The sequence below is a fragment of the Mustela putorius genome, unplaced genomic scaffold, assembly GCF_011764305.1.
Source record: "Mustela putorius furo isolate JIRA1106 unplaced genomic scaffold, ASM1176430v1.1 tig00000228_pilon_pilon_pilon, whole genome shotgun sequence".
NCBI classification, from domain to species: Eukaryota; Metazoa; Chordata; class Mammalia; order Carnivora; family Mustelidae; genus Mustela; species Mustela putorius.
This window is the reverse complement of record NW_025421322.1, coordinates 10,431,320-10,443,299: the sequence shown is the minus strand read 5'-3', so window position 1 is coordinate 10,443,299 and position 11,980 is coordinate 10,431,320. Positions and strand designations below refer to the sequence as shown.

Below are 11,980 nucleotides of genomic sequence, written 5' to 3'. Positions count from 1 at the left end.
GCTGTAGGAAGTTTGATTTCATTGTACTCTGCTATAAAATGGGACTTAATTAAGAGCTATATTGAGATTTAAATGAGAACAAGCCTATAATATTCCTAGCACAATTTGTGCTCATATTTTATGCTCCTATAAATGGTAGGACCATATTTTAAGGTCAGGAAGAACATAAGGCTGAGCACATGATCAAATCTAGTCATTTCCACTCTGGCACTCGAGAAGAAAGGGAGCGCATATCACTGTCCTTTAGCAACAGAGATATTCCTCTGCTGTGATGAAACTGGAGACGTCAGGTTTAAAAAAAGCACACACGCCTTCAGGGGAAGGCACCACATCTTGGCAAGAAATGTTTAACATAGTTTCCACCGTCACCAAACTCTTCCCCACCCACCCTCACACCCTGCTTCTATTTAAATCTCAGGCACTCCCCAGGTTTGTACTCACGTTAGCCAGTGCCCAGGCTACAGGCAGAGAGGAGACGGGTGACATGGCTCCGGGAGAAAAGGAAAGAGAGGAGGCCCCGGCCAAACGTGCCCTCCGGAAGGTCCGCACAGCCACCCTGGTGATCAGCTTGGCCCGAGGTTGGCAGCGGTGGGCAAATGAGAACAGCACCAGGCAGGCCCAAGAGCCCACAGGTTGGCAGCCAGGAGAGACCCAGGATGCACCCCAAGCCCCTAAGTCAGTGGTCAACCCCACTCTCCACCAGCAAGCTCAGGACACCTCAAAATCCCCCTCCCAAAAGTCAGAGGGACATGGAGATGGACAAAGTTCAGAGGGAGCCACCAAAGTCTCTCCTATCAAAAGGAAAGAGGTGACCAAAACAGTTGTCAGCAAAGCTTATGAGAGAGGAGGGGATGTGGGCCACTTGAGCCACCGATACGAAGACGGCGACATTCCTGGAGCCGGGCACCCAGAACATGACATTGACAGAATCCTCCACAGCCATGGCTCCCCGACACGGAGGAGGAAATGTGCCAACCTGGTATCCGAGCTGACCAAAGGCTGGAAAGAGATGGAACAGGAGGAGCCCAAGTGGAGGAGTGACAGCATCGACACAGAGGACAGCGGCTATGGAGGGGAGACCGAGGAGAGGCCCGAGCAGGATGGAGAGCAGGTGGCCACCACCAGAATCAAACGCCCCTTGCCTTCCCAGTAAGTGAATGCCCCCCTTCGGCTGCCTATACTGCCTCTGAGCCCCAACGAGCCATGGGGACCGAGAGAGCAGGGAAGTGCTCCCAAAGTTAGAATGAGAATCTTCAAAAGTAGGCAGGGGGCAAGGTCCTGTGGGGAAGGCTCTGCCTCTGGGCCAAAGGGGCAATGCCAAGCTAGACATGGACCTCAGGGTCAAGGGCCTGTACTTTCCTGTTTCTTCCTTATGTTTTGAACTGAATACTCCAGTTTTAGCTTCAACAAAGATGAAGCCACCAGAGAAGGATGCCTGCATTGGGTATATTTTTAAAATAAAGTCTAGGTAGCAAATTGGGTTATTTCTCCACAGAAAATGTGCTTGCTGGTAGACTAAGACTGGGCAAATCTTTCCCTTGTCTCAAACCAGTCTATAGCATTATCAGGGGACACGTCTACCCACATGTCCCCTGTGGTGACAGGGGACCCTGTCCCATGCCCGTGGGACACTGGTCTCTAGGACCCTGTAAACCACTGGGAGGCTGCCATCTAACTTGAGAGTAGGCTCTGAAGTTAGACCCACGTTCAAATTCCAGCTCTTCTCTAACAATAGTTGATAATATCATATTATATACTCAAAAGTGGCTGAGAGAGTAGATCCTAAATGTTCTCCTCTCTCTCTGTCTCACACACGAACTGGTTATTTTTCTAAGCCCATTTCCTCCTTTGTAAAATGATAGCAAGAGTAAAATTTTGAGATAAATTCTATTGTTTTGGAAAAAGTAAACAAGATTAAGGCTGCCAAGAATTCAGCACAGTACCTGCTCCCTATGCTCCACGTATAAAAGCTGTTATTATTCACATAGATTCTACTATTTGTATTCGTTTTTATATTTTCAAACTTTCAGAGGTTTGTTCTGTTTGTAAACAATGACAGAAATGCTATTAAAGCTAGGTCATTAAAATACCACGATTCTAAGACATTTAGATGTCAAATACACATACCCCCCAACAGAGGCTGAGCCAAACTGATACATTTATTCAGACAAAAAAACACATATTTCCTTTTAAGACAGTAACTCTACCTCCACGTAATAGAAAGTCAGGATATCTCACTCCACAACTATGGACTATCAAAATATGTGAAAAGCCTCTGATCTGATGACTCCCTTTGGAAATATTAGTCATGTAGGTGTGCTTCTTAAACTTTATGAAACAATCAGAAAGTAAAGAACAAAACTGACACCTAATTTGACAAAACCTGTCATACAGTTTGTGACTTTAAAGGTGTTTTAAAAGAATTAGAACTATGACATCACATGCTTTTAAGAAACATGAAATAGCAAATCTAGATAATTGTAATAATGCTTACACGTTTAGTGCACGCCACAGATGGCTAACATGCTCTGTCCTTTTCTCTGTCACTATCTGATGAAGCAGGGATTATTATCCCAATTTAGGGACGGGAGTGCTAAAGCTCAGAGGGGAGGTTTTACCCAGCAAGTTAGTGACAAAGCTGAGCTGTGCTTGTCTTCACATACCGTGTTTTGAAACAGACATGGTGCTAACTATCCCTCGGTGCCTTGAGGGTGCTGTGGAGAGATCTGGATTTGTGCTCTACTTATATTAATACAGAAATTCATAATGAGAAATAGTTATTCTACCAGGAAATATGGAACCGTCGTCTGATTCTGGCCTTGTGGATTTGGGTGTGTGTGTGTGTGTGTACGTGTATGTGTGTGCACTTGCTAGACATGAAACATTAGAACCCAGCAGAATAAAGATTGAGGATGGCACAAAGAAGATCTTCTGTCAGCGTGATTCAGATTGGCTCCATGTCGGAAGTGGATGACTGGAGACAGTCTGAAATGCGTGTAGTCCTCTTGGGCACTTTCTCTGTTTCTTTCTCTGTTTATTCATTTAATTCTCACCATGTTCTCATGGGCAGGTCTAAGTATTCTCCACATTTGATAGATGGAGCATAAGATAAAGACACAGTAGAAAATCTGGATAAGATTTTTTAGCCTATGGGATTTGAACCCAGAGATTCTGGCTCTTGACCCAGCTCTCTTCACCACACTGTAAACTGGAAGTAGAGACTCACATACAGGACCTTTCTCAGGTTTTTAAAATCAAACATGTACATGGACACCTTCTTAGTGTGATGGAGAGGTGTATAAGTTTTGCATGAGAGACAATTAGGTTTGAATCATGGTTACTTTGGCAAATCCTGTCTCTTTGTCCTCACCTTAAAAAAAAAAAATAGATGTAGCTCATACAGTTGTTTTGATATTGATTATGCAAAGCAATGGACCCAGAGGAACTCCTTAATAATTTGTACACATTATAACACAGGGGACCATTTCTTGTGATCCCAACCCTACAGGATACTAGGAGATTGGTCCTCAGGGTTGGGGCAGAGGATTGGGATTAAATCTCCTCTTTCCTCTTTAGTTCCTCTTAGTCTTGAAGAACATAGGGTACCAGAATGTCGTACACAGAAACAACATCGCTTGGTGTCAGCAGTAACCCTAGCTGTGCCCAGGAAGCTTCAGCACAAGCCTGATGGGACTCTCAAATGCTGCTTGAGAAATGATCGTGACATTATTGACTAAGCCCGCGTGAAAGGAGATTCTGTTCGTTTATTTTTCATTCTAAGCACCATTCTTGACCCATATCCACCAATAGGGAGAAAATTATGTATCATGAATGTTTAAGAAGAAGGAAAGAGAGGTTTTTTGGTGGTGAAGATGTTCTATGGATTTAAAAAAAAAAGTCAAGTTTGGCAAAAAGTAGAGATATTCTTTACTAACAGTTTTGCTAACTGGGTTTAACTATGAAAATGGTTTCTATTTAATGCTTTATTTTAAAAATGTTGAGTGTTTTGATTGTGTCGTTACAAGACTTGTTTGGTCCAGCTCCTCCCTCTGCCATACAGTAATGGCGCAATATTAAAGTGCCAATCACACATTCATCCTCCCCACGTTACAGTCAGCAAAAATAGGAATAGTGGGGAATAAGAATGCCATGTTATAGATAAGGGAATTGACACAGAGAGACACTAAGAAATATATTCAAGTCATAGAGTTAGTACGTGATTGAGTTGGGAAGGCTGGTGACAGAGCTTATGTTCTTAACCACTCTGTTAGACTGATTCTCTCAGGAGAGAATGGGCTCAAGAAAACGAAAATGGAGATCAAAGTGTCAGCTTAATTAACGGAATCCCAATAACACCCTAAGTGTAAGATCTGGGTACAACTATATTGAAGGATTTTGCTAGAAATAGAGCCGAAGTACAGCTTTCTGCTATTTGACCCCAATTCTAGTGCGTGGAACCCTTTCTATGGGTCTGAGGACAGTTACAAATGGGCAAGAAGAATCACGGGCCTGGCTCTCAAACCTGATTGATAGCAGACAGAGATAAGTGTGACCCTGTGAAGGGCTTGATAAACTCCTCAAACTGGCTAGACTTCCTGCGGAGAGGAGCAAGCAAACCAGAGGAACAGATTCTCCCCAGCACCTTCCTGGGAATTTGGAGAGGGTGGCAGAAATTATTTGCTTTACTGACAGAGAAATGTTCCTGGGCGAAGAGGAGAAAGGCTCCCTATCTAGGAGAGTCTTTGGGGGTGGGGCCATGAAAGCAGGTCTTTGCTTTCTTCACACTGATTCAAGACTTAGACCAGAATATGTCACCTGGTGTCTGGGTGGCTCAGAGGGTTAAGCCTCTGCCTTCAGCTCAGGTCATGGTCTCAGGGTCCTGGGATGGAGCCCTGCATCGGGTTCTTTGATGAACGGGGAGCCTGCTTCCCCTCAACCCCTCGCCTGTTCGTGATCTCTCTCTCTCTGACAAATAAATAAATAGAAAGAAAATGTCACCTCCAGGCCCTGTGATATTTGAAACATCATTTAGTGATGCAGGTGAAGGCCACCTCCCAGAGTATTTCCAGTGCCAGAGAACTTGGTTAGGTTTGAAATATACCTTTCAGAATTTTTATTTCCTGTGGGGTTTATTCATATTAAATAATGTACCCACATAATTATTACTCCAAAATTATAAAACTATGATGCAATTAGTTCCTGTATTCTCATTAAATTGCTGAAAAGCCCAATCACATGAGAAAGCAATACTCAAACTGATGTCATTTGATAACAGGTGATAACAGATAAATAAGTTTCTGAATTTGTTTCAGTGAATGAACGTACATTTTCCAACTAGAATGCTTATAATGTCTAGTACAGTTAGTTACTTTGCACATACTTGGACAGAGGAAATATTTGTTGATTGACTATAAGAAAATTTGTTTATTAATAATGAAGAACCCAAGAAGCCAAGTTTAGATGAAATACTACTATCTTAAAATGTGGGTGTGATGTCAGTCTTTGAATATTGCTTTGCTTTCTATAAATTTATACTATACTGTATTCCTAAAGCTCAATCTAAACTATTATTCACATTTTTACTTAAAGATTAAAAAAAAAAAGGATTAGCTGGTATATTTTTTCTTATGTCCATTGACCAAGAAGATATTTAAGGTATAAGATTTTCTAATCCTGGGCTACCTGGGGGGCTCAATCATTAAGCGTCTGTCTTTGGCTCAGGTCATGATCTCAGGTCCTGGGATCCAGCCCTGAATCGAGCCCTGCATGAAAAGGGAGTCTGCCTCTCCCTTTCTCTCTGTCCCTGCCCTGCTTGTGTTCTCTGTCTCCCTCTATCTCTCTCTGTTAAATAAATAAATAAATAAATAAATAAATAAATAAATAAAGTCTTAAAAAAAAATTCTAATCCTGATTTAAGCATGAACTTTCAGGCTTTTTAGAAAATGGAAATACAAAACCAATACAGAATGTTTAAAAGATAGAGACAAATACACATTAAGGTATTCCTCCTGGTACTTCATTTTTTATAATCTATGTTCCAATTCTTGCTTATTAGACGAATTTTTTTGCTTTCCTTCTCTCCTATTTTTTGGGAATTACAGTTTGACAATATAACAAATGGACATTAAGATTTAGGAGGTGATTTTGAAAAGATAAATGCTTCACTTCCTCAGAGATTTATTAACTCACTAACTTCAACCCTATTCCTAATGACATAGGGTTTCAAGATTCAGGGACTTTAAGTTCCTAATGCAAATTAGAGGGAAAAAACCCTATATCAAGGAATCAGAGGCCCATATTACATACAGTTTAAACAAGTTACCTTAGAAGGCTAATTTGAATATTTTTCTTTCTTTCTTTAAATCATAAAATCAATACGATTCCAACAGGAAAGATAATTAAAAAAAAAAACAAAAAAACAAAACAAAACAAAAAACAACAACTGCCATCCAGATACTAACAATTATTTTCAATTGTGCACATGCCACTGATTTCCTCACCTTGATGTGTACACATTTTAAATAGTTAGAATTTTACCGTATAAAATTGGTATTACTCTGATTATCTTCACAGATGTCTTTTAATGGCTACTTTTCAAAAAATTATTGAATGTTGAATAAGATCCTAAAACAGTGTCTGATACACAGTCAGTATCATAAATACCTTAATAAAAAGATGGAAAGTATGCCAACTTGGCCAGAAGTTTCTTATTTTTTTTAAAAAAAGATTTTATTTGTCTATTTGACAGAGAGATACAGCGGAAGAAGGAATTTGAGCAGGAGGAGAGGGAGAGGGAAAAGCAGGCTCCCAGCTGAGCAGGAAGCCTGATGCCAGGCTCCTGTGATCATGACCTGAGCTGAAGGCAGACACAATGACTGAGCCACCCAGGCACACCCAGAAGTTCCTTAAAGGAAAGATGTACAGTAGCTCCCCCTTATCTGGGGGAGATATGTTCTAAGACCTCTGTGAATGCTTAAAAATGCAGGAAATATTAAACCTATATATCCTATGGTTTTTCCTATACATATATGTCTATGAAAAAGCTTAATTTATAAATTAGGCACAGTAAGAAATTTTAACCACAATAATAATAGAACAATCATAACAGTGTCCTATAATAAAAGTTATGTGAATGTGGTCTCTCTTTCAAAATACCTTATAGTTCTATACTCACTCTTAGTCTATACTTACTCTATACTCTGTACTTACTCTATACTTACTCTATACTCACTCTCTATTGTTCTTTACTCACTCTTACTATGATGGTGTGAGATGATAAAAGGCCTATGTAATGGTGTGAGATGATAAAAGGCCTATGTGAGGAGGGGTAGCTGTGTGGCTCATAGAAGTGTCTGACTCCTGATTTCTGCTTGGGTCATGATCTCTCAGGGTTATGAGTTCAAGCCCCAAGTCAGGTTCCACACTAGGCATGGAGCCTGCTTGGGATTCTCTCTCTCCCTCTCTCCCTCCCCACTCATGTGCTCTCCCTCTTAAAAGAAAGAAAGAGGAAGGAAGGAAGCAAAAGGAAGGAAGGAAGGAGAAAAAGAAAAAAATGCATACGTGATGAGATGAAGTGAGGTGAATGATGTAGGCACGGTGATGTAGCGCTAGGTTACCGTTGACCCGATGACTCATTAGAAGGAGGTTCATTTGCCTCCAGACTGTAGTTGCCTGGTAATAAGGGGGAACTACTAAAACTTACATTTTATTATACAGGACGGAACTGTAGTCCATATTTGGGAGACACAAGTATGAGTTAACAAATTATGCCATTCTCCTCAATTTCTTCTGAGATGTTTCGACTCTTTTCTCTAGCAGGATGTCCCTGCCTCAAATCAGGTTAAGAGCTTTGGGTTGTGCTGGGATGGCCTTGAGCTCGTTATTCAAGACTATGCTCGTCATGAATTGCCTTGATTCTAAGGGAAGAAGGTGTTTGCTCTCATCTGATAATGAGATCAAGCAGCCCCTACTCTGGGAAGCTAAACGGGGACCGTCTATGGAGAGGCAGGTGATGGTGAGGACCAGCAGGGCTGAGAGAAATCCATCTCATTTCAGTATGGTATAATTCCTAGCACTTTTCCATACATGCGTGACTTTTAAAAACTGCAGTAACTGTGTACAGTTTTTTACATGCTATTTCCCAATTTACTTTGTCATATGTTTTTGTCCAAGTGGCTACAAAGAAGAGCAGCGCTCTACGTATCTGGTGTACCCCCAGTTTGAGCTCTGTCAAAATAATGAAACAATGCCTCAAGAATAGTTTTGAACACATAAAACATGGGAATTAGTGAAAGTTTGCCATCTAGTGGCTGTTAATGCCTCTTTCGAAAATGTTAATACAAATACCTGTGTCTCCCTATCCACGTCTGTGTGTCTGTGAGTTTCCTGCCTTTGGATAACCAGATTTCAGGAAGTGAGATTGGGTAGTGAGGAATACCCACGTCGGACGTGTAACTGGATTTTGAATAGAGCCTGTGAGAGTTTGGAAGAAAGGGCTGCTTAGCTCAGGCACACCGCTCACTCCGCAACTGCAGGAGGCTCTGCATCTCCTGTCCCAGTGCTTCCAGGCGTGAGGCCACTCGGTGCAGGGGAAAAGGAAGGATGGGTCGCTTGTGACGTTGAGGACTACAAATCTCTGACTTTTCCATAGTCCAGGGTTCATGTTTTACTCACAAAGGCAAAGAGATTCTAGGAAAAAGGGTCTAGGAGACTGGAGATTAAAAAAAAAAAAAAAAAAAAAAAAAAAAAAAAAAAAAACAGACAGAGAAATCTTTTAAAGACAAATTTTGCCCATTTTAAAATTGGCCTGTACCTTCATGTCACTACCGATCTATACTTTCAAGGCTGTTTTTTGTTTTGTTTTGTTGTTGTTTAATAAGAAAATAGCTCATTCCACATTGCAAAGACACACACAGCTGTGAAACACAACTCATCTACTTATTGGACTCTGTATCCGTGGGAATGACAGACATCCCTGCACAGTGGGGAGACATTGACTTCAGCTCAGACAGTGGGTGTTTGAATTCTACCTTTGTCAGTGGTTTAGGGCAGTATTTTGCAGTAGTTACACACACAGGCCTGGTTCAAATCCCAGCACTATCTTTTACCAGGTTTGTGATTTTAAGTGAGTAATTTAACCACCCTGACCTCAGCTTCCTCATCTGGTAAGAAGAATAGTCAGACCTGTCTCATAAAATGATTGTAGGAATATTAATATAAAGTATTTAGAAGAATGCCAGCACAAAGTATTCGATAAAGGTTACTATTGCTAGCAGCTGTCTTCCATCTTTACAACTTGATATTCCAAAATTTGTGGCACATCATTGATACTAATATAAATATGCTCTCATCAAAAATCTATATATGAACATATATACTTACGTGAATAATACAATGTATATATGCTACTATAATAAGCCTTATTTTGGGGAAAATAACTGGTTTCTGAAGTCCTATACAAAGTGGCTTCCCTTAAAACATTTATATGATTCCAATGCTAAAATGTCATCACCATATAATTTTAGGACATTCATATTTACATTATATTTGTGAAAAGAAGATTTTTTTCCTGAAATAGAGTTTAATACTTTTTATGGTGCACCAAAATGAGGACAATGGTCGTTGTCAGCTCTCAAGTAAAAATAAAGAACAAGGGTGTGACTGTTCTAATTTTTCTCCTTTCATTTCTAATTTATTGTCTTATGATTATATTGTTTATAATGAAGAAAATCACACTTACAGAAAGACGCCTACGTGCAGGAAGTACAAAAAGAAAGCAGCACTTGGATGTTCAGAATCAGGATCTTGATTCTTCATTCTCTCTCCCTTTTAGGGCAAATAGATTTACAGAGAAACTCAGCTGCAAAGCCCAACGGAAATACAGCCAAGTGGACAGCCTGAAAGGGAGATGGCAACAATGGGCTGACGAACACATCCAATCCCAGAAGCTCAATCCTTTCAGTGAGGAATTCGATTATCAGCTGGCCATGTCCACCCGCCTTCACAAAGGAGACGAAGGCTACGGGCGTCCCAAGGAGGGAACCAAAACGGCGGAAAGGGCCAAGCGAGCTGAGGAACACATCTACAGAGAGATCATGGACATGTGCTTCATCATCCGCACGATGGCCCGCCACCGACGAGATGGCAAGATCCAGGTTACTTTTGGAGATCTCTTTGACCGCTATGTTCGTATCTCAGATAAAGTGGTGGGTATTCTCATGCGTGCCAGGAAGCATGGGCTGGTTGACTTTGAAGGAGAGATGCTATGGCAAGGCCGAGATGACCATGTCGTGATTACTCTACTCCAGTGAACCTTCCGCAACGAAAGCCAGACTTGACCCACTGCTGTCTTAATGCCAAATGCTAATGCAGTAAAAGTTAAAATGCAAACCACTCTGTAATAAGTTAGTAAATATTAAACAATTTTTACATAAATGACTTTTTGGGACTCTATTTCTGAGGAAGTTTGAAGATTTTGAAGAAGTGCACACAGCCTATCAGAAGGCATGTAGAGTGTTAGTATACAGTAATGGCATAAATATTTGAAATTCTACTTACCCTTTAGGCAAAAATATTTGGCTATTGCAGAAATTATTATAGATCTTTAAACAGTTGCCACATCTAAGAAAAATGCTGATTTTAGGTAAACATTAGCAGAACATAGTTAAGATGTGTTATTTTGGGGGAAAGCAGTTAAGTTTGGCAAACTAAAAATACTCTAAGAAGCTAGACTTTGTATTATTATTTCTATCAAAGCATCACTTATAAAATAAACGCATAAGTAAAAAGTATCCAAGTCAGATGTGGAGATGTGGAAATTGATGAAGTTTCTCTGTTAGCTTGGAATTTAGAAGATTTCCAATAGGAGTTAGTTGTCCTTTTTGTATGATTTGCACAAATCACATAAAAACAAACATTGTTGGCGTTCTTAAAGCTAAAAGAGAGGTTTACCAGAGATGGTAGGTTTACCATCACTGTGAAAGTAGTACACAGGTGAGAGATACAGAATTAACTGTCTTTTAGGACTTCTTGGAGGAGTTTATTTTTTCTCAAAACATTAATGCATCATGCTGCTTACACTTATGTCAGTGTATACAGTAAAGTAGGAATACAGAAAATTCTACAATGAAGTGGAATATTCAGTGTAAAGGAATCTGATAGAATCATTGGAAAATTAGAAACACATTTGAGTCATTTTAATTTTCTTGATGCTCTAACAAATTTTATGAAATACCTGAGAGTCATAAAATGGCATTATTAGTTTTGCCAAAGTAAAATAGCCGTTTCATATAATGACAAAAGTTTAGTGGGCATTAATCCATTACTTATTTTTTCTCAGATTTAATGTGTCTTACAAAATTCTAAAAACCAACTGAGTAAGATGTGAGGTTTTAATTCTTACTCATTTCACTAAATGTTGGTAATTATAGTAATTTTGTGTTAAATACAGAAATTAATGTCAAATTATAATACCTCAAGGTAATAGATACATTCATAATTGTTAGATGTTAGGTTTACTATAAAGTATGGATTAAACTACTATAGGAATTATCTTTGTTTTCATGTATGATTCTCTTTCAAACTGAAAGTTCCAATATCTTCTTAAAGAAGAATGTGTATTTTTGTTTCCCTAATAGATTTGTTAAATTACAAATTAATGACCAATATTTCTAAACAAAATTTCATGTAAGATCTACACTTCTATCACAGTGAAACCTATGTCAACATTTAAAGTCATTCACAAGAATAAAATATATTTTCTATATTTTCTGTTCTTGTTTATATATTACTGTTTTTGTTTTTTTTTTAATTTTAAATTTTTTATTTTTTTTAATTTTTTATAAACATATAATGTATTTTTATCCCCAGGGTACAGGTCTGTGAATCGCCAAGTTTACACACTTCACAGCACTCACCATAGCACATACCCTCCCCAATGTCCATAACCCACCCTCCTCTCCCACACCCCCTCCCCGCAGCA

At 39.5% G+C, this 11,980-nt stretch overlaps 1 protein-coding gene across 1 annotated transcript; it reads left to right on the top strand.

The window, feature by feature from the left end:
- The first annotated feature begins 432 nt into the window (after positions 1 to 432).
- ABRA (actin binding Rho activating protein) lies at positions 433 to 11,758 on the top strand. Its single transcript, XM_004771320.3, has 2 exons — positions 433 to 1,149; positions 9,833 to 11,758. The coding sequence occupies exons 1-2, from the start codon at positions 485 to 487 to the stop codon at positions 10,308 to 10,310; spliced, it is 1,143 nt and encodes a 380-aa protein (XP_004771377.1). The 5' UTR covers positions 433 to 484; the 3' UTR covers positions 10,311 to 11,758.
- The last annotated feature ends 222 nt before the right edge of the window (positions 11,759 to 11,980 follow it).

Coding starts and splice junctions, on each gene's coding strand:
- ABRA (XM_004771320.3), top strand. CDS start 485: ATGGCTCCGGGAGAAAAGGAAAGAGAGGAGGCCCCGGCCAAACGTGCC. Junction 1,150..9,832: donor AAACGCCCCTTGCCTTCCCA/GTAAGTGAATGC, acceptor TCTCCCTTTTAG/GGCAAATAGATTTACAGAGA.